The sequence below is a fragment of the Pleurodeles waltl genome, chromosome 7 (assembly GCF_031143425.1).
Source record: "Pleurodeles waltl isolate 20211129_DDA chromosome 7, aPleWal1.hap1.20221129, whole genome shotgun sequence".
In the NCBI taxonomy this organism is placed as follows: domain Eukaryota; kingdom Metazoa; phylum Chordata; class Amphibia; order Caudata; family Salamandridae; genus Pleurodeles; species Pleurodeles waltl.
The window spans coordinates 1,322,864,476-1,322,885,913 of record NC_090446.1 but is presented as its reverse complement, the minus strand read 5'-3'; the positions used below and the strand labels follow the sequence as shown (position 1 = coordinate 1,322,885,913).

Genomic DNA, 21,438 nt, shown 5'->3' with positions numbered 1-21,438 from the left:
ACCCAGACATTAAATAATGACGCTAAGCAGGCTTAGCATAATTTTTTGGGTCCGCCTCCCACCTGTACGTCATTTTTGAATGGGGGGATAAATATGGTGCTAAGGGCTTAGCATAATTTTTTGGGATGGGGACGCCTACCTTGCATCTCATTGACGCAAGGTGGGTTCACAGCTCCAAAAAATGATGCAAACTTCAATATTTTGACGCTAGACGAGTCTATAAATATGGAGTTAAGTTTGCAATGTTTTAGCGTAAAACAAATTATGCTAAAACGGCACAAACCAACCATAAATATGGGCCTTAGTATCCCAACAGTCTGCTACCACTAAAAGAGCAATAGGAGTTGGGCAGTCAGCCTCAAGCAGTTATTTGTGATCCATACCAATCTGGTATAGAGCAATAATGGGATACTTCACCGCAAACAACGACTGCCATCTGTGATTGGGGCCCCAAGCTACAATTGAATAGACAACTCTGTATAGGCACTTAATTTCAAAGATTCATATTCTGACTATCTTTAGTCACTTAATTTTAGCCCATTTGTGTTGCACAGCAGTGATTCATTGAGACACAAGTGTGATTCTAGCTCAAGATCTTTCTCAGGGCCGGCTTTAGCATTGTGGCGCCCTGTTCAACAGTCTTTCTTTGGCGCACCCCCTCCCCGTGACCACATCCTCATATCCCTCACTACCACCCGGCAAATGTGCCACTCATTTCTCCATAGCCCCCCTTTCACATACATTAATTAGTTTTTAAGGGCTTGTTAAGGTTGGCTTTAATAATCAACTCAGCTATCCACACAAAATATCATTCTGTTCTTTGCAGCAGGCACATTAACCCTCTATGCTATTTTATGGCGAGTCAAAGCAGCCGCTAGACAAACCTCCGATCTCTCTCTATAGCAAGAACATTATTGCAAGAGGTATCTTGGCATTTTAATTTCTTCCGGAAGGTTGGATGCACAAGAAACTTTTCAGCAGGTGCTTTTAAATCGCAAGATTCGTAAGTTATTGCTAAATACAGCACCCCCCCTGAGGTCAGCACCCGGTGTGGCTGCACCACTTGCACCGCCCTAAAGCCAGCCCTGATCTTGCTTATCTAAAACATGCTCAGACACCCTATGAATTGCATGGAAAGCCAGAATATCAGACTCAAGTGTGAGCCTGGAAGAATAAGGGCCTAATTTAGATCTTGACGGTAACAGTCCCACTGTTGATTTTTAGATGGAAAACCCGTCCACTTACTAGGTGGACCGCCTGCCCAGTTTAGATGTTGGTAGGACCATAGGTTAAAGAACGCCTGAGCCACGGTGACTCCGCCAAGAATCTCCAGGTGCCTTTACGGAGGCATTGGGAATATGGGCTGACAGCAGGACTACAGCCACCTTTACCACTGAGCGGATTTGGAAGAGCTTTATTGTCAAGCGAACTGTAGTGGTCTGACCCCCCACTCCTGAGTTGGTGGATTGGAGAGGATATGGGGTACAAACCTGACATTTTTCCCCATTCCACTTCTGTTTTCGACTGGATAGGACTGGAGAAGACCTTCCACCGCTGCTGCCACTGGACCATGGAGAACACAGAACCCCCATTGCTGGACTTAAAGTTAGGGAACCCTCAGTGGTTGTGTACATTGTTTGGTCACCTCATATGAGCCCGGAACCACTGCAGTCATATACATTATCACAGTCATTTTTTGGAATTACTGTGACATGCATATGTCAGGAGCACATTTGTGTGGGACGTGGATGGGGACACATTGGTACAAGACACATATCGTTCACCTACACAATTGTCATTATGGTGTCAGTATTCATTGGCAAATTAATGCTGGCACCACAGTGATGTTACATTCACACCTGTCGACTATGTCCATGTGTGCACATTGCACGGGGACTTGTACTTGTGATGTTGTGTTTCCAGTTGTGTATGTGATTCATTAGGTCTAGGTGAGTGTGATTCTATTGGCTTGTTGAGGCAGAGGGAGCTGGAGTAGGTGATGTGGTTCTGTCTGTATGTGTGCAACTTGCATGTGGGTTTAATGTTGTGTATGTTTGTGTATTGTGTTGCTGTGTGCAACATTCAGGTGAGTGTTGTTGTGTGGTTGTTGTGATGTGTGCATTTGTGTTTGTGTGTGAGTGTGTTTGTGTAGATGAGTGTGTAGGTGTTTCGGTTGTTGTGGCGTGCGTGGGTGCAATGTCAATAATGTGCAATGTGTGTTTTCGGCATGTATGTGCTGTGTGGTGTTGGAATGGCAATGGATTATAGTGTGTATGTGGTGTGTTGTGTAGTGTGTTGTGCAGGGAGACACATATAGCTAAGGTCCAGTGTGTGTGTGTCACTTACCTCCATTCCATTGCCACTGCCATTGTACAAAATCCATTAGGTCCAGCGACGGGCTCCCTCTGTCAGCAATCCGCCGCCAGTACACCGCCTGCAGAACTGTAACATCTAAACAGTGTCTGTGGGTACCCACCAACCTGATGGCTAGGAAGAGCACTCCGTCATGGAGCACTATGGCTCAGCCGCATTACATCTAAATACGGAGGGCAGAACACCGTTGACTTGACGGTCATTTCAGGTTCTCCCCACGGCACATGGCTAGTAAGGCTGCCAAAATCTAAATCAGGCCCTAAGGCTCAGGTCATGCCATATCTAGCCTCTGGTTGTTACAAGAAGGGTCCTATAAAAAAAAAAAACAGCAAGTCTGGCTCTTTCACCCCAGTATTGGTCGGTTCAGATAGTCACACCAGCATTGAGATGACCCTTAGATCTGCTGACTGCATCCAACCAAAATCACAGTATCCAAAGTCAATTCTTCCTTCATCACAAACTGAATGGGTGCTAGTTGTAAAGCAATTATCACAAAATCTGGCAGACCTTATATTTATAAAAGAATAAAGGGCAGTTACTTGATTGCATACTCCCCACTTGAACAAAGACTAAACAAAGGCACAAAAATGACAAAAAAAGTGCACACCTGCTATATTAATAGGAATTTCCTTTCGATACAGGGTTTATTATGTTACATCTCCAGATATGTATAAGACACATATAATTTATAAAATTGATAGGTATGGCCTCAAACACACCAAAATTGGGCTCTGGTGTCCTGAAGAAAGCCTGGGACTCGCTAAAGGCCGGTTTATAGGCTAAAACATGTAGACCCCTACAGATGCAGGGATACTAACTAATCCCATGCATCAATTGAGTTTTTAACTATATCATAGATCTCCCCATATTAAAAGATGTTCCTTGGGATTAGATACAGGTATTGTTTACAGAGTCTACATTTACCCACTTTCTCAAAAGCATTCCTCACCATCGTGAGGAGCCCATTCACCACTGGAAGGCTTTTTGGTGAATGAAGTGTGGATGATGATGAAGCATAGCACCCAGAGAGGTGTGTAAGACCACGCCTGTTATTTCTTTTAAATTCTGTGTGTCCTGTGCATATTTGGAGATGTAGTATTATGGACCCTGTATTGAAGGGAAATTCCCAATAATGGAGCAGGTTTGATCAAATTTTTATTGCTTTTTTGCCTTTGTTAGTTTTAGAGACCTACAATAGTCTCTAACCTATTTCAGCTTCCTCCATTACGGTAAGACTTTAGACTTGTTTGGACCTTTATGGATAAATGACAATGTTGATCCTAGAGGTGATCATTCTAGTCTTGCCTGACTCCAAACAGTATATTCTACCAAAGGAGCTCCTTTTTTAATGACCATGTGCACTTCAGTGTATGTGATTGCATCAAGGAATGTGAGAACCTGACTTTGATCTGTGTGTTTCTTACTCATTCTTCTTGGAATATATATGTACCCGTCACCTCCTGCGTGGGTCAATGTGCCACCATTGAGACCATTTCTGGCTTGCGTGTGAAAAAACCCTACCCTGCCCAACTTACCTGATTTTTTATACAATCTACTTTCCATACTGCATGTGGGTGCTGGCAGACCTCCTTGCCACATGCTCAGTTGGGCAGGCAACATTGCCTTGTAGGTTCTGTAGTGGATTGTGTCCATCTTCAAGGACACCTGCAAGAAAGAGGGAGCTGAAGAGGTGAAGCTCCATTGATACATACAAGCTACATGTTTTAACGAGGAATATTTCTATATCTCTATATGAAATGTGCAGTAACTTTCTGTGATGCCTAGTGGTAATGTGATGGCCCTAACAAGAGATGGTTCTCTCTCCTGTCTTGATTTCTTCTAAGTCTCTACCACATCCATAACAGATGTGGTTTGTCAATTTCAGAGCTCCATATGTAGCAATGCACAATCAGGGTATAGCGAAATACAAGAACTCAATGGTGTAAGATATATGCATAAGATCCCACAGTCATTCAAAAATTGTGCACAATTTGATACAGTGCTCTTACGTCACTACACGTACTTGTCAGCACTTTAGACTCCTGCTGTATAGGGTCAAAGGACTTTTTTTCAACACCTCACAATTGCCATTTTGTGAGCTTAGAACCCTTTCTCTGCTCCCCCTCAGGATTAGTCAGCATGGCGGCGCAACATGTACTTTAACGATTGTTACCTTTTAAGTCAATATATCACCTTCTTATCTCAACCATTAGATTTTCTCCCCAAATGCCTTTAGGTTCGCATAAAGCATGAAGGGAAGACTCTGACGTCATGCACACTGTCCCAGCACCACATTGTAAAGTGAACCTTCTCCAGGGTCTGAATTCAGTTACACAAAATGTAATTTAAAAATATGTGACGCATAACTAAAGTACACTGCTTTTGTTGTCTATTCTCTGGCAGACTTAAAGCATTTCGTATGATGCGTATTCCTATGGGCTACAATTAACTTATGAGCAGGAGCACTTGTGGAATTATGTCTGCCTGATCATAGACCACTCTGGCTATGAGAACAATTCGAAATGTGTCCTGGTCTTCACATGAGCGGAGAGGGATCAAAATCCCCGTGAGAAGCTTTCTTTATCAATTGTTGAGTCTAATTTTGAACACCGTCCTTTCAGTCCTCTTGAATACTATATTGACTCACAATTTTTTTAAATGATGCGGGTGCTCACAGGCAGACCAACATATTTTGATTCTGTGATTGCCTTGAATTCATGAGAGCATTCCCACTTCACTTCCCCAAGGTGTACTCCATTCACCCTTGTACACCTCGGATTGTCTCAGGATAGGATAAGAATTCTTCAGGCAGCCTTTGAGCCGTCATCCAGATTTCTACATATGTGGATGATATACCTCTACGGATTATCCAGTAGATGATATACTCTCACTGATATCGAATTAATGATATACTGTCACTAATATCCAAGGGATGATATACTGTCACTGATATCCATTGCATGAACAGTGAATGATATACATTCACTGATATCCAGTGAATGATATACTGTCACTGATACTGAATGGATTATATACTGTCTCTAATAGACAATGGGTGATATACTGTGACTGATATACAGTGGAAGATATACTGTCACTGGGTCGGTAAAAAAAGTGCAACGTTTTTAAACTTAGTATGTTTTGCTCTCTACTTGGCTTAATTTGGCATTTAGGATCCTATGAGGCAGTAGCCGATGAAATGGGGATTATGGCAGTACAGTTCGTTTCACAACAGTACAGAATCATTTAAAAAGATTGTGAAAGACTCCTCCAGTTTTATGCCCTAAATGGAGGAACCTTGTCGTCTGAGAATTCAATATTTTTTTGCCTGTTCTCATTCATAACTCGTTTCAGCCCAATGCATTCAGAGAAAATGCCCTCACACAATGCAGAAATGAGATCATTGTCATAGTTGCAGCTGCAAGAAAAACATGCGACCTGCATTTGCTTACTTCTCACGATCTCGCCATTTTTTAATAGAGTTGAAATTAACTGACCTAACTTTTGCTAAATATTATAATTGTGTTATTATTATTATTATTATTATTATTATTAGTAGTAGTAGTATATTATTTCAAAATGAGAAGAATACATTTTTCTGTGGGAAGAGTACATTTCCTAATCCAGGTTTTCAGTGGGTCCTTTTGATTCAATAAAGTCTTTCGGGAAACTGCAGAGGTGTGTTCTTATACAGGAGTGCATTAACTCAAGCAACAAGTGCCTAAGACTAACTCCACTTGACGGATGCTGTTATAAAAGTCGAGGTTGGTACTTGTTGCATTCTTCCTCTATTTTAAATCATTAAAAGGAATGGAGTTAGTTTCGAGGCAGCATCAGTGCTTTTTCAGAGGCCGGCCCCACTTGGCCTGATAGGTAGAGCAGCCATCATGGATACTTTTTTGTTTTGTTGGAAACACTATGCACAACCTCTAGAGCCGATGAGTATTTCTATTCAGCCGTGTGTAGAACATTTCTTATTAAGCCAATAGAGATAGTTGCCTACTCTTGTGGTTTTTGACAAAAGATTACCGGTTTTCATGCTTTTCTGGAAAAAGAGGGATCGGCACACAGGAATACCTTTGTTCAGCTTGTAAACCTATTCATTCAACCCTCATGCCTCTAAAGTAGAGAACCATCCAGCATTGCCACTCAGTATAATTATTTTTAATTAGTGTTGTGTCTTAGAATATCCACTAGCAAATTATGCTACCAGAAAATTGTAGCAAAAATATCTACAACCAAAATATTGTTGTGTTAAGTATACATTGTAACCATAGAGTCAGTATTCTCTCTCTCTCTCTCTCTCTCTCTCTCTATATATATATATATATATATATATATATATATATATATATTTTTTTTTACAAACAATTTTATAGATTTTTTAATATATACATAAAGTACACCACATGGCAGAGGACGTTAAGTAACAAGAATGATAAGCTTCAGTACAAGCAGAAATCCGTACACCTTGAAGAATGACTAGACCAAACAACCTCAAACTCCGCCCCCGCCGCCCTGCTCAAATCCCTTATGTCCTTGAAAGTTCATGGCAGGAGGCTCAGCCATTTCCCCCACACCTTTGTATGTTTGCGGGGACATCCTATTGCCTCATAAACCAACCTCTCCTGGTTAGCGCATCAATCAACCCTGTGCTTCCACCTCAGAAGGGTCAGAGCAGCAGAGGAGTTCTAATGCACTGCAATGTCCTGTTTTGCTACCATCAGCACAGTGCCCATGAAAGCCCTCTCCGCCCTCGATACTCCCACTCCCTCCATCACACCCAACAAAACCAATGCCGGCGACAGCTGCAGTCTCCAACCCACCACGGTATTCAGTTCTTGAAAAAGCCTCTGCCAGTATACCACAATTTGGGGACATCCCCATACCATGTGAAAAAAAATCCGCCGTACACCGCCCCTGCACTGGAGGCAATTGGGTGAGGTTCATAGCCCAGCTCAATGTAGCCTCCCTGGAGAGAGGTATGCTCCGTACAGGAAATTCAGCTGTATTATTCTCAATCTAGATGATATGGTTATCATCCTGGGTGCCATTAAAGCATCCTGCCAATCCTTGTCCTCCAGAGGACCGAACCAACCCTCCCAGCGGGACCGAAGATGATCCAAGTCGCTTGGAGTATTGTTAATTAGCATTTTATAAAGCTGGGAGATACCCCCCTCCTCAAAGCTACCATCAATACCTTAGCCTCCAGCGGGCTATGTTCTGGTATCGCGTTAGCTCACGGCAAGTGCATGTGAAGGGCATGTAGCAGCTGGAGGTATTTATAAAACTGAGTGTGGGCAAGTTGATAGGTGACCTAAAGGTCCCGAAATGATCCTCCCTTTCACACATCCCCTAGCAGAGATAGGCCCAGCAGATCCCACCTCCCAAACCCCTGCAGAGCCTCCGATTCCTTCAGCCAATATATTTACATTTTATATATATATATATATATATCTTGTCAAGGGACATTAAACTATTACCTCTGTATGCTTACCTTGATGATATTTTGGTCATCAGTCTATCAATACTTTTGCTACAATATTTTTTTATAGCACAATATTTAAAACTTGGTGTTCTTGTGCCATAGCTTACTTGCAATATGACTTCAGATTAAAGCATGTGAGGTTTGGGGAAGGCAGCTGGGCTCATAAATCAAGGCTTCCAAATTGTTATTCTACTTCAGTGTGTATATTCTGCTGTGCCCACTCCTGTGACAACTATCAGGAGAATGTACCTTTAGCCAGGAGTAAGGGCCTGATAAGACTAATAGTACAGGAGTATCTTCAGAGTACTATTTCCCTCCTGATCAATCAGTAGACCTCTAACACTAGATAAGTATTTTGAGTACTCTTATTACCCAAGTTCTGTTCCAGCTTGCTTTTCACATTACATTCCACCTTGACATGTGTTTGTCCAAATTGCAGTAACTATGTAAAGCTTTATTTTGCAGGACTGATGGTGCTAATCACCATGGAGGTCTTTCGGCAGGCTGTTCGGTGGCTGATCGACAGTGACCAATCTATACCTCTTGAATACGAATACTCTTGGTCGGTCGCCTGTGCTGCTGCTGGTGGTGCCATTATGATGTTCGGAGGCTTGTGTTTTGTCATTCTTTCACTTCCACCGTTGACCAAGAAGCCCTGGGAGTACTGTCTGAAGAAAGAGCCACAATCGAGTACTTAAAAAGGCTGTGATAGATGTGTTTTGGCCCGTGGAGATTTTTGGAATAAATACCACTCAACAACGTCACCAGAACTGATTCTCGCTGGAAGAACCCTTCATTTGAGGAGGGCTGTTTATTTTTGCTTTTATTTTGCACCGGATTCAGTTAACAGGCCATGGGACTTGTGGTGCACTCCAGAGCCCCAAAAACAGAGGAACCCCGGGAGAGGGATGGATGAATCAGACACATCAGCACTTTCACTCTGTTGGACCTAACATTTTTTGTCTCCATTGTAAATAAGCTTTCTAGCATACTGAACCTCCTTTATTGTGTTTACTTTGGATGGGAAGGGGGTGTCATGGGTGGGCATGGTGGGAGATGAGAAACTCGGGGACGTGGTATATACCAACATAGGAGCAATGACCAATGTGGTTTTATGTATTCCTATTTTATTAAAGATTACTGCCATTGTGGTAAGTAGTCCACAGAGCAAGTCTAGGTTGATTTATGTTCTGGGCTGGTAACCCCTACCATAAATTAGTTCAAACTGACTGATGTCCTGCAAGTTTGAGGAGAGGGGATTTTAAGTGTTGTTTCAGTGCCATCTCCTCATTGTGATTTTAGTTTGAGGGGCCCAACACTGGAATTCAGGTTCCCTTGTGTCAGGTGACAAGGGATCAGGATGGGAAAAGGCCAAAGGTTAAGCTTATTTGAATGCAATGAAGAGTGAGCCTCTAACCACAGCTTCATGAGCTTCCCTTTGCCCTAGTAGTAGCAAGTCTTCTTCATTCAATGATTGCGGTTGCATTTAGACTAGGACAATGCACGTTGAGCATGGCAGAGATCTTGGCGGTTACTAGCCCTGCTCTTGGAAAGTTTGTGCGAACTTTCATCATTCTAAAGGAGGTAAGAAAGGCCCATGCTACGTACAGGGTTTAAAGGTTCGAGAAACCAGTGTTTCTTGTTCTTCTGGTAAAAGTGAAGTGTCATGGGGCATATGTGCTTGAGCAGGAGAGCTGAAACCATCATGCTGTCTTGAAGCCCTGCTGTGGGGCAATCATAAAAAAAATCATATTTACAAAGAAGACTGAGCCTACATTTAAAAGACTGTAGCTGGCAGTCAAAGTGTTATCCCTTACATTGCACATGGAAAGGAGGCCTGCAGTGCTGAAAGATGATTTGTCAAATCTTGGTCTGTATAAAGAGATGGAGATTGTAAATTGCATCCTGTTATCCGTAATCCTTGTACACCAGCAAAGAAAATAAGTTGGTGCATAATGAAACCATTTAGTTTGAAGTATTGACAAATACAGAGGCTGTATTCTGATGCAGAATCAAGCAACGATTAGTCAGAATTACATTTGTCTTATCTTTAGGTATCTGCTGTAACAAGATTTGTTATGTGAATTCTTTCGTCTGGGAAGCTAAGAGCGTTGTGTTACATCTTATACTTAAAGCTCATTTTTTGCTATTTATGGTGCTCATCTGAGTGGGTCAAAGAAGTGTTTGCCTGCCTAAATCTTTCCTATTTAGGACCAACGCTGGTGAGAGATTGATGAATGAAAAGCAGATGATATCTCTCCACAAGTGGGGCACACCTGTAAATAAAGCAATATTATTAGCTTTGTATGATTTTTAGCTATCTTATATCATTTCTGTCCTTCACTGGACCATTGCACCCAACACATATTTGTGAGCTTAAATCAAGAATGGGTACGTAATTATATAAAACTGTGGGCTGGGTTAATTCACAGGGTTGCAGAAATGGTAGACCTTAAAAGGAATTGGATGTTATAAATTGATTATACAGTTCATGTCTACCCACCCTCTGGTGGCTTGGCACTGAGCAGTCAGGCTTAACGTAGAAGGCAATGTGTAAAGAATCTGTGCAATAAATCATGCAATAACACAGTGATAACACTACAACAAGACACCACACAAGTTTGGAAAAATATAAAATATTAATCTGATTAAATTAAGGTCAAAACGATCAAGATTGGATAATCACAAGTTGAAATATCACTTTTGCAATGATAAGAAGTGTCTTTAGTTCTTAAAATCAACAATTGCCTCTTGCAAGCACAAATTACCTGGTTTGCATCAAAATTACACGCACGAAGACCGCAGAGGAGGAGATGCGTGGAAAAAGGTAGGTGTGCGTCAGTTTTCCGGGTGCACACAGACGATGCATCAATTCTTTTTCATGCAGCAATGGCTCTGCGTCGAATTCCAACACGCAGGCTTGAATCCTCTTTGCAATACTGGGTCTTTTGACTCTCAGGGACTGTGCGTGGAAATCCTGGGTGTGCCGGACTAAGTCACAGCTGTTGCGTCAATCCCGTGGGTGAGGTGGCGGAATTTGTGCTGCACGGCTGGCACTGCGTCCATTCCTCTCACAGGAAGTCGGGCTGCGTCGTTCCAGCACAGTGATAAGTCGATCTAGTGGGCTGTGCGTAAAAGTTCAGATCGCAATGCTGGTGCTGCGTCGATCTCCACTCGGGGAGCCGGGCTGCGTCGTTCCAGTTCGGCGATGCAGTGATTTTTGTCACCCCTGGATAGGCTGAGCATCGATTCCAGCAGGCTGTGCGTCGCTTTTCTACACACAAGGAGTTTGTTTCCAGAGATGAAGTCTTTGTGGCCCTCAAACTTCAGGAAGAGGAGGCAATCTCAATCCAAGCCCTTGGAGAGCACTTCTTAGCAGAGGCAAAGACCAGCAAGGCAGCAGAGCAACAGCAAGGCAGCAGTCCTTCACAGCAAAGCAGTCCAGGTGAGTCCATTGGGCAGCCAGGCAGCTCCTCTTGGCAGGTTGCAGGATCTGGTTCAGAGTGTCTGTCACAGGAAGTGTCTAGTTTGCTAAAGTCAGGGACCCAGCTTATATACCAAAAAGTGCCTTTGAAGTGGGGGATACTTCAAAGAGTGGTTTTGAAGTGCACAAGGGCCCCTTTCAGTACAACCCTGTCTGCCAGGGTCCAAGTAGGGATTTTGCCAGTCCATTGTGTGAGGGCAGGCCACTGTCCTTTGAAATGTGTTAGGCTCTCCGACCTCCCAGCCCAGGAAGACCCATTCAGTATTCAGATGTGTGCAGGTGTGATTGAGCATCCTGTGTTTGTGGTTGTCTGGGTGAAATGCACAAGGGAGCTGTCAACCAGCCCAGCCCAGACGTGGATTGGAGACAGGCTGTGAGGCACAGAAGGATTTAAGTGCAGAGAAATGCTCACTTTCTAAAAGCAGCATTTCTAAAAGTAGTAGAAAATCTAACCTCAACAGTCAGCAGGATTTTGTATTACCATTCTGGCCATACTAGATATGCCCTGTTTACCCCTTTCTAATCAGAATCTACCACTCAAACTGTTTAAGAGGGTAGCCCTAATGTTAGCCTATGAAAGGAGCATGCCTCACAGCAGTGTAAAATGAATGTAGGAGTTTTCCACTACAAGGACTTATAAAGCACATAGATATATGTCCTGCCTTTTACCTACACAACACCATGCCCTCTGGGTTACCCTGGGCCAACTTTAGGGGTGGCTTATTTGTAGGAAAAGGGGAGTTTACGGCTTGGCAAGTACTTTTAAATGCCAAGTCCAAGTGGCACTGAAACTGCACACACAGGCCGAGCAATGGCTGGCCTGAAACATGGTTAAGGGGCTACTTATGTGGGTGGCACAATCAGTGCTGCAGGCCCACTAGTATCATTCAACCTACAGGCCCTGGGCACATGTAGTGCACTTTATTAGGGACTTACAAGTAGATCAAATATGCCAATTGGGTATGAACCAATGTTACCATGTGTTAACGGAGAGAGCATAGGCACCTCAGCACTGGTTAGCAGTGGTAAAGTGTGTAGAGTCCTAAAACCAGCAATAACAGTGTCAAAAAGTGGAGGAAGGCAGGCAAAACGTTGGTGGTGACTGCCCTAAGACTGTCAGGGCTAACATGTGTCCCCCCCAGCTGAAAGTGGGGAGAGCCACCCAACCCTTTGGGAGCTCTCATCACTAAAACTGAAGTATCTGGAAAGACCATCAGCATTGGCGTGGTCAGACCCCGGGCGATGCTCCACCATAAAGTCCATCCCCTGCGGTCTGTCTGAACCCGAAAGCGACTCCCAAACAGGTGTGGTCTCAGCTTCTTCAGTGTCCAGACCACAACAAATGCTTCTCTTTCAATAGCACTCCACCTCTGTTTCTGTGGTAATAGTCTTCTGCTAATAAAGACTACAGGTTGGTCTAGGCCCTCCTCATTCAGCTGTGCTAGAACCGCCCCTATGCCATGCTCTGAAGCGTCTGTCTGCACGATGAATTCTCTGGACTAGTCAGGGGCCTTGAGCACATGTGCCGTGCACATGGCTTCCTTCAGGGAGTCAAAGGCTTTCTGACAAGCCTCTGTCCAATTCACCAACATAGGTTGCTGCTTGGATGTGAGTTCTGTTAAGGGGGCCACTATGGAGCCATAATCCTTAACAAATCTTCAATGGTATCCGGTGAGACTAAGAAGGCTCTCACCTCCGTGTGGGTTCTAGGTGGTTGCCAGGCCTTGATTGTTTCAATCTTGGCCTGGAGGGGCTGTACCTTGCCACCACCTACCAGGTGTCCCAAGTACTCCACGGAACCCTGCCCAATCTGGCACTTACTGGCCTTGATGGTCAGGCCTGCTTGTTGCAGGGCCTGAAGCATCTCCTTGAGGTGGAGCAGGTGTTCCTCCCAGCTGGAACTGTAGACGGTGATGTCATCTAGATAGGTTGCACAGAAGGCATCTTTGCCAGCTAGGACCCCGTTAACCAACTGTTGGAAGGTAGCAGGGGCATTTTTCAGTCCAAAGGGCATGACCCGGAACTGGATCATGCTGATCTCTCTTTTGCCCCTTCAGTCAAGGCAATCTACCAGTACCCAGACGTGAGGTCAAAGGTACTAAGGAACTTGGTAGTGCCTAGCCTGTCTACGAGCTCATCAGCTCCGGGTATCGAGTGAGCATCTGTCTTTGTGACAGAGTTGAGACCCTGGTAGTCCATGCAGAACCTAATCTCTGGCTTGGCACCAGGAGCAGCAGCCTTGGGAACCAACACCACCGGTCTGGACCAGGGACTGCTGGACTTCTCTATTTCCCCAAGAGCCAGCATCTTGGCAACTTTCACCTTTATTCTGGCCCTCACCTTTCCTGACACTCTGTACATTTTATTCTTTACAGGGGGACTGTCTCCTGTGTCAATGTCATGGACACACAAGTGTGTGAGTCCAGTGGTGAGGGAAAATAGGGAAGAGAACTGCTCCAATAACTCGTCCCCTCTCTGATCTAGGGTCAGGGAGTCAGAGAGATTGAGAGGAGGTCGGGGAGAGGCTCACTCTTCTCTTCCATACCCTCATCTATCACCAGAAGCATGCTGACTTCAGACCTCTCAAAATGAGGCTTCAGTCTGTTTTGACGGAGCACCCTTAGGGAGTTTCTGGGGGACTGGAGGTCCACTAAGTAAGTGGCCTCCCCCTTCTGCTCCTTGATCTCGAATGGGCCAGCCCAGCGGTCCTGGAGAGCTCTAGGCTCTACTGGGTCCATTACGCATACTTTGTCTCCAGGTGAGAATTCTACCAGGGTGGCCTTCTGGTCATACCATTGCTTCATCACCTCTTGACTGGCCTCCGGGTTGCTCTTGGCCTGTTTCCAGAAGCGTTACATCTGGTTAAGGAGGGATAGCATGTAACTGACCACGTCCTGGGGGGGGTTTCCTGGGAGCTTTCTCCCCACCCTCTTTTACTATGCTTAGGGGTCCCCTGACAGGGTACCCATGGAGAATTTCAAAGGGGCTGAACCCCACCCCTTTCTGGGGCACCTCTCTATAAGCTAAGAGAAGGCATGGCAAGAGGATGTCCCACTTACGCCTCATGGCCTCAGGTAGGCCTGTGGTCATGCCTTTTAGGGTCTTGTTGAATCTTTCTACAAGCCCATTGGATTGAGAATGGTAAGGGGAGGTGAACCGGTAGGTTACCCCAAATGCATCCAACATGGACTTCATGTACGCAGACATGAACTTGGTGCCTCTGTCAGACACAACCTCTTGTGGGAACCCAACACGGGTAAATATCCCCATTAGAGCTCTGGTCACCACAGGTGCAGTCACTGTCCTTTGAAGGATTGCCTCTGGATAGCGGGTGGCATGATCCACCAAAACTATGATAAACCTGTTGCCTAGGGCAGTTTTAGGGTCCAAGGGGCCAGTGACATTGATGCCCACCCTTTCAAAGAAGGTGCCAACGATGGGAAGTGGGATATGGGGGGCCTCTAGCCTTTTCCCTGTCTTCCCACTAGCCTGGCAATTTGGGCAGGACCTACAGAAAGCATCTGAGACTACCCGCATTCAGGGCCAATAAAAGTGGGTGACAAGCCTGGCAAAGGTCTTGTCTTGTCCCAAATGTCCGGCCAGGGGGATGCCGTGAGCCAACCCCAGTAGGAAGGCCCAGTAGCACTGGGGGACCACCAGCACATTTGCTGCCCCAGCTTCCAGTACCTTGGGCTCACTGTAAAGGACATCATTCTCCCAACAGATATGGTGATCACCAGAGGCTTCACCTGCTGCCTGGGCTGTGGCCTGTCGCCTCAAACCCTCAAGAGTAGAGCACTCTTTCTGCACTTTGCAGACCTCCTCCCTAGTTGGCCCACCCTCAACTTGCCAGCCAGCAAGCTGAGGCAGATTACCCAGGATGCTAACGTCCTCCGTAGTTGGCTCAGGGGCCTCCTCCTCTGGGACCCCGTCAACCACCTTAGGAACGGTTAGGACCAGTTTCCCATGCCCCTTTCACTTCCTCTTTCCAGCTGGCTGGGCCACTGTTTCAGGCTCCCTTGACTCCCTTTCCGGGCAGCCGTGGTCATGCAGACCCACTCAGGCAAACCTAACATCTCCAGGTGAGACCTGAGCTCCACCTCCTTCCAGGTAGTATGCTCAAGGTCGTTGCCTAGCAGACTATCTACAGGCATGGCAGGACTCACAGCTACTTTTAGAGTACTAGAGAACCCCACCCACTAAAAGGGAACAAGAGCCACCGGTAGGTGACTCTCACGATTGTCAGCGACTATAACCTGGTGGAATGTATTGGGGATAACCTGCTCTGCTGACACCAGCTGACCCCTAACAGTAGTCATGCTGGCTTCTGTGTCACACAGAGCCTCCACCCTTTGCCCATTAATGGTGACCCACTGCCTATATTTGGACGTATTGGCAGGCATGTGGACTTTTGGCACCATTTCCTCATCTCCCAGGGACACTAGGTTTACCTCTATCTGTTCCCCAAAAGTATCTGGGACTACCTCCTCCCAGAGCGCTACACTAGCCAACCCAGGTGTCTGCCCTCCAGTCAGGGTGTCACGTAGGCTGTCATTATTCTAATGAGACTGCTGGATTTGAGCGGCAGAATCACCTGAGGTGTGGGGGACTGAGTCTAACCCACTACAGGTGACACCTTTCGGCCTAATCTGGGTTTTGCTCCAGCTAACTAGCAGTGCCTCATCTCTCTGCAAGGGCAGGGATGATTGGGCAGCCGAGTGCATGACACAATTGATTCCTCAGTGAAATCGTGGTCACTCAGTTCACATCCGTTTCTCTCCTTTACATTAGTCTTACGTATACAAGGACAATCAGAAGCAGCATACGTTTCAGTAAGGTTTTAATGAAGCAACTGCATCTTAGATAATAAAGCATGTACTGCAATAACTAAGACGATAAAGCATGACAGGATTAAAATTGGGATAAGGAGAGGGAAGTATAAAATTAACGCTACCATATTGTCACTAGAATCATTCAAATAATTCCTACCTAGGCTATGCCAGAGCAGAGCATGTTAAGCTCTAGTTCTGCCCTTCAGGTTTCCCTGGAAAGACATCATCCCTCATACCTGAGCAAGAAGCCTGAAGTCTGCATAAGCAGCTGTAGCTAAGCGTTCAGCAATCTGCATGCAGTGGTGGTCATCTGGCTGGAATCTCCCATCACGTGTACGGGATGGAGAAGTGTTTTATGATAAAACAGCTGATATTCTGGTTAAATGTCCCTATGTAAGGATGTGTATTTTTCTATGAACACGAGAGACAAAGCGTTACCACGTGTACCGGCAAAGTATCTTACTGCAGCCTTGAGAAGAGCACAAAGTGAAAGAAATGTATTTTTTAAGAACGGAGTGCTGGCCTAGACAAAGAACAGCTAAATAGAGAGAACTAAAACAAGACCACAAATGTGGCTATTGTTAAAATAATAAATGAAGCTGAATAAAAATATATCTAGGTTAAAGTGCACAGCGGCAGGCCTAGTTTGCTGAAATAACGTGTATGGTGCTATAACTAAAATGGCTACACAACAGGGGCCTGTGCCCGCATGGGACACTTGGAGTCGCCCTTGAAGTGACCATGCTTGGTGCACTCTAAGCGTTTGGGTACAAACTATCAAAGAACCCAGGTCTCTTTCAGACTCAGGCTGGGACTGGTACCACCACCCCCCTGGGTATTGTTTTGCGGGCCTTTTGAGAACTCCTCATTTTCAAGTTTTTCTTCCCCCTCTTTCTTCTGATGGGAACCCTGACCACCTATGTGGGTGTCCCCCAAAGATATCTTTTTAGACACTCAGGTGCTAACCCAGAGGTCCACCTCCTCAGCAAGCTTCCTAGAATCAGTCAGCTTACTATCAACTAGGTGCAATAATAAGAAGTGTCTTTAGTTCTTAAATGCAACAATTGCCTCTTGCAAGCACAAAGTACCTGGTTTGCGTCAAAATTACACGCACGAAGGCCGCAGAGAATGAGATGTGTAGAAAAAGGTAGGTGTTCGTCAGTTTTCCGGTTGCGTTGAATTCTGGGGTCTTTTGATGCCCATGGAATTTCTGACGCATGGCTGGCACTGTGTTGATTTCTCTTGCAGGAAATCAGGCTGCGACGTTCCGGCTCGGTGATGATCCGGTGGGCTGTGTGTTGAAGTTCCGGTCGCAACATTGCTTTTCTCACTGCTGGAAAGGCTGTGCATCGATTCCGGCAGGTTGTATGATTTTCACTGCACAAGGAGTTTCTTTGCAGAGATGAAGTCTTTTTGGCCCTCAGACTTCAAGAACAGGAGGCAAGCTCAATCCAAGCCCTTGGAGAGCACTTCTCAGCAGAGCCGAAGGCCAGCAAGGCAGCAGGGCAACAGCAAGGCAACAGTCCTTCACAGCAAAGCAGTCCAGGTGAGTCCTTTGGGCAGCCAGGCAGCTCCCCTTTGCAGGTTGCGGGATCTGGTTCAGAGTGACTGTTCCAGGAAGTGGCTGGTTTGGTGAGGTCAGGGACCTAGTTTATATACCCAAAAGTTCAAAGAGTGGTTTAGGAGTGCACAAGGTCCCCTTTCAGTACAACCCTGTCTGCCAGGGTCCAGTAGGGGATTTGGCAGTCCATTGTGTGAGGGCGGGACACTATCCTTTGAAATGTGTCAGGCCCTCCACCATTCCAACCCAGGAAGACACATTCAGTATGCAGATGTGTGCAGGTGTGACTGAGCATCCTGTATTTGTGGTTGTGTAGATGAAATGCACAAGGCAGCTGTCTACCAGCCCAGCCCTGATGTGGATTAGAGAAAGACTGTAAGGCACAGAGGGATTTAAGTGCAGAGAAATGCTCACTTTCTAAAAGTAGCATTTCTAAAATAGTAGTACAAAATCCAACCTCGCCAGTCAGCAGGATTTTTTATTATCATTCTGGCCATACTAAATATGACCTGTTTGCCCTTTTCTAATCAGAATCTACCACTCAAACAGTTTATGAGGGTAGCCATAATGTTTGCCTTTGAAAGGAGCAGGCCTCACAGCAGTGGAAAATGAATTTAGGAATTTTCCACTACGAGGACATATAAAGCACACAGGTGTATGTCCTGCCATCTGGGTTAGCTAGGGCCAACCTTAGGGGTGACATATGTAAACGAAGGGGGGTTTAAGGCTTGGCAAGTACTTTCAAATGCCAAGTTAATGTGGCAGTGAAACTGCACACACAGGCCTTGTAATGGCAGGCCTTAGACATGGTTAAGGGGCTACTTATGTGGGTGGCACAACCAGTGCTGCAGGCCCACTACGAGCATTCAATCTACAGGCCCTGGGCACATGTAGTGCACTTTACTAGGGATTTACAAGTAGATCAAATATGCCAGTTGGGTATGAACCAGTGTTACCATGCTTTAAGGGAGAGAGCATATGCACTTTACCACTGGTTACCAGTAGTAAAGTGCGCAGAGTCCTAAAACCAGCAAAAACAGTGTCAAAAAGTGGAGGGAGGCAGGCAAAAAGTTGGGGGTGACTGCCCTTAGGCTGTCAGGTCTAACAATGTCTTTACGTGGGAAGTGAAAAAAATCTTTGGGCATCAACAGGGCCCTCGTGGGCCAGCCACCATTCCACTGGGACAGTAGAGGCCCTGCCTCTGCCTGCCCAGCAGCAGGTGGCCTGCTCATGTTTTTTTGAGTTCCTCGGAAAAGGCCTCAGATACAACAAAAACACTTCTAAGAAAGTTGTACTATGGTGCTCCGCCCATCTTGTCATTTGTTTGTCTCTCATAAATAAACACAGGAAGCACTGGTTTCTTTCTAAAGAAAAAAAACAAACAATGAAACCCAATAGTGTCACTGACACACTGGGAGATTTCTTCCAGTGTGTGGGCAACTTTGGGGGCAGGAAATACAATGCTGGAAGTCCTGTCCTAAATAGGTGGGTCCTTCTGATATCAAAGTCTTGGTTGGTCTCCGATGGCTGGCATGCTGGGAGGTGTTTCTGACAGCTGCGCCTGATGAAGCACTGTGAAAAATTAAGCACCTCCCCCACCTCTAAATAAGTGGAGGAGGGGGCCAAGATATGGGCGGTGAGGCAATAGGACTACCATAAATTAGTTCAAACTGACTGATGTCCTGCAAGTTTGAGGAGAGGGGATTTTAAGTGTTGTTTCAGTGCCATCTCCTCATTGTGATTTTAGTTTGAGGGGCCCAACACTGGAATTCAGGTTCCCTTGTGTCAGGTGACAAGGGATCAGGATGGGAAAAGGCCAAAGGTTAAGCTTATTTGAATGCAATGAAGAGTGAGCCTCTAACCACAGCTTCATGAGCTTCCCTTTGCCCTAGTAGTAGCAAGTCTTCTTCATTCAATGATTGCGGTTGCATTTAGACTAGGACAATGCACGTTGAGCATGGCAGAGATCTTGGCGGTTACTAGCCCTGCTCTTGGAAAGTTTGTGCGAACTTTCATCATTCTAAAGGAGGTAAGAAAGGCCCATGCTACGTACAGGGTTTAAAGGTTCGAGAAACCAGTGTTTCTTGTTCTTCTGGTAAAAGTGAAGTGTCATGGGGCATATGTGCTTGAGCAGGAGAGCTGAAACCATCATGCTGTCTTGAAGCCCTGCTGTGGGGCAATCATAAAAAAAATCATATTTATAAAGAAGACTGAGCCTACATTTAAAAGACTGTAGCTGGCAGTCAAAGTGTTATCCCTTACATTTCACATGGAAAGGAGGCCTGCAGTGCTGAAAGATGAATTGTCAAATCTTGGTCTGTATAAAGAGATGGAGATTGTAAATTGCATCCTGTTATCCGTAATCCTTGTACACCAGCAAAGAAAATAAGTTGGTGCATAATGAAACCATTTAGTTTGAAGTATTGACAAATACAGAGGCTGTATTCTGATGCAGAATCAAGCAACGATTAGTCAGAATTACATTTGTCTTATCTTTAGGTATCTGCTGTAACAAGATTTGTTATGTGAATTCTTTCGTCTGGGAGGCTAAGAGCGTTGTGTTACATCTTATACTTAAAGCTCATTTTTTGCTATTTATGGTGCTCATCTGAGTGGGTCAAAGAAGTGTTTGCCTGCCTAAATCTTTCCTATTTAGGACCAACGCTGGTGAGAGATTGATGAATGAAAAGCAGATGATATCTCTCCACAAGTGGGGCACACCTGTAAATAAAGCAATATTATTAGCTTTGTATGATTTTTAGCTATCTTATATCATTTCTGTCCTTCACTGGACCATTGCACCCAACACATATTTGTGAGCTTAAATCAAGAATGGGTACGTAATTATATAAAACTGTGGGCTGGGTTAATTCACAGGGTTGCAGAAATGGTAGACCTTAAAAGGAATTGGATGTTATAAATTGATTATACAGTTCATGTCTACCCACCCTCTGGTGGCTTGGCACTGAGCAGTCAGGCTTAACGTAGAAGGCAATGTGTAAAGAATCTGTGCAATAAATCATGCAATAACACAGTGATAACACTACAACAAGACACCACACAAGTTTGGAAAAATATAAGATATTAATCTGATTAAATTAAGGTCAAAACGATCAAGATTGGATAATCACAAGTTGAAATATCACTTTTGCAATGATAAGAAGTGTCTTTAGTTCTTAAAATCAACAATTGCCTCTTGCAAGCACAAATTACCTGGTTTGCATCAAAATTACACGCACGAAGACCGCAGAGGAGGAGATGCGTGGAAAAAGGTAGGTGTGCGTCAGTTTTCCAGGTGCACACAGACGATGCATCAATTCTTTTTCATGCAGCAATGGCTCTGCGTCGAATTCCAACACGCAGGCTTGAATCCTCTTTGCAATACTGGGTCTTTTGACTCTCAGGGACTGTGCGTGGAAATCCTGGGTGTGCCGGACTAAGTCACAGCTGTTGCGTCAATCCCGTGGGTGAGGTGGCGGAATTTGTGCTGCACGGCTGGCACTGCGTCCATTCCTCTCACAGGAAGTCGGGCTGCGTCGTTCCAGCACAGTGATAAGTCGATCTAGTGGGCTGTGCGTAAAAGTTCAGATCGCAATGCTGGTGCTGCGTCGATCTCCACTCGGGGAGCCGGGCTGCGTCGTTCCAGTTCGGCGATGCAGTGATTTTTGTCACCCCTGGATAGGCTGAGCATCGATTCCAG

At 45.1% G+C, this 21,438-nt stretch overlaps 1 protein-coding gene across 1 annotated transcript in view; it reads left to right on the top strand.

Annotated features, from left to right (window-relative positions):
* CACNG6 (calcium voltage-gated channel auxiliary subunit gamma 6) overlaps positions 1 to 10,168 on the top strand; it is a 357,068-nt gene extending 346,900 nt beyond the window's left edge. Inside the window, exon 4 of the mRNA XM_069200663.1 lies at positions 8,327 to 10,168. Within this exon, the coding sequence (XP_069056764.1) occupies positions 8,327 to 8,559 (233 nt within the window). The 3' untranslated portion in view covers positions 8,560 to 10,168. The remainder of the gene's footprint in view (positions 1 to 8,326) is intronic.
* Positions 10,169 to 21,438: the final 11,270 nt, after the last annotated feature.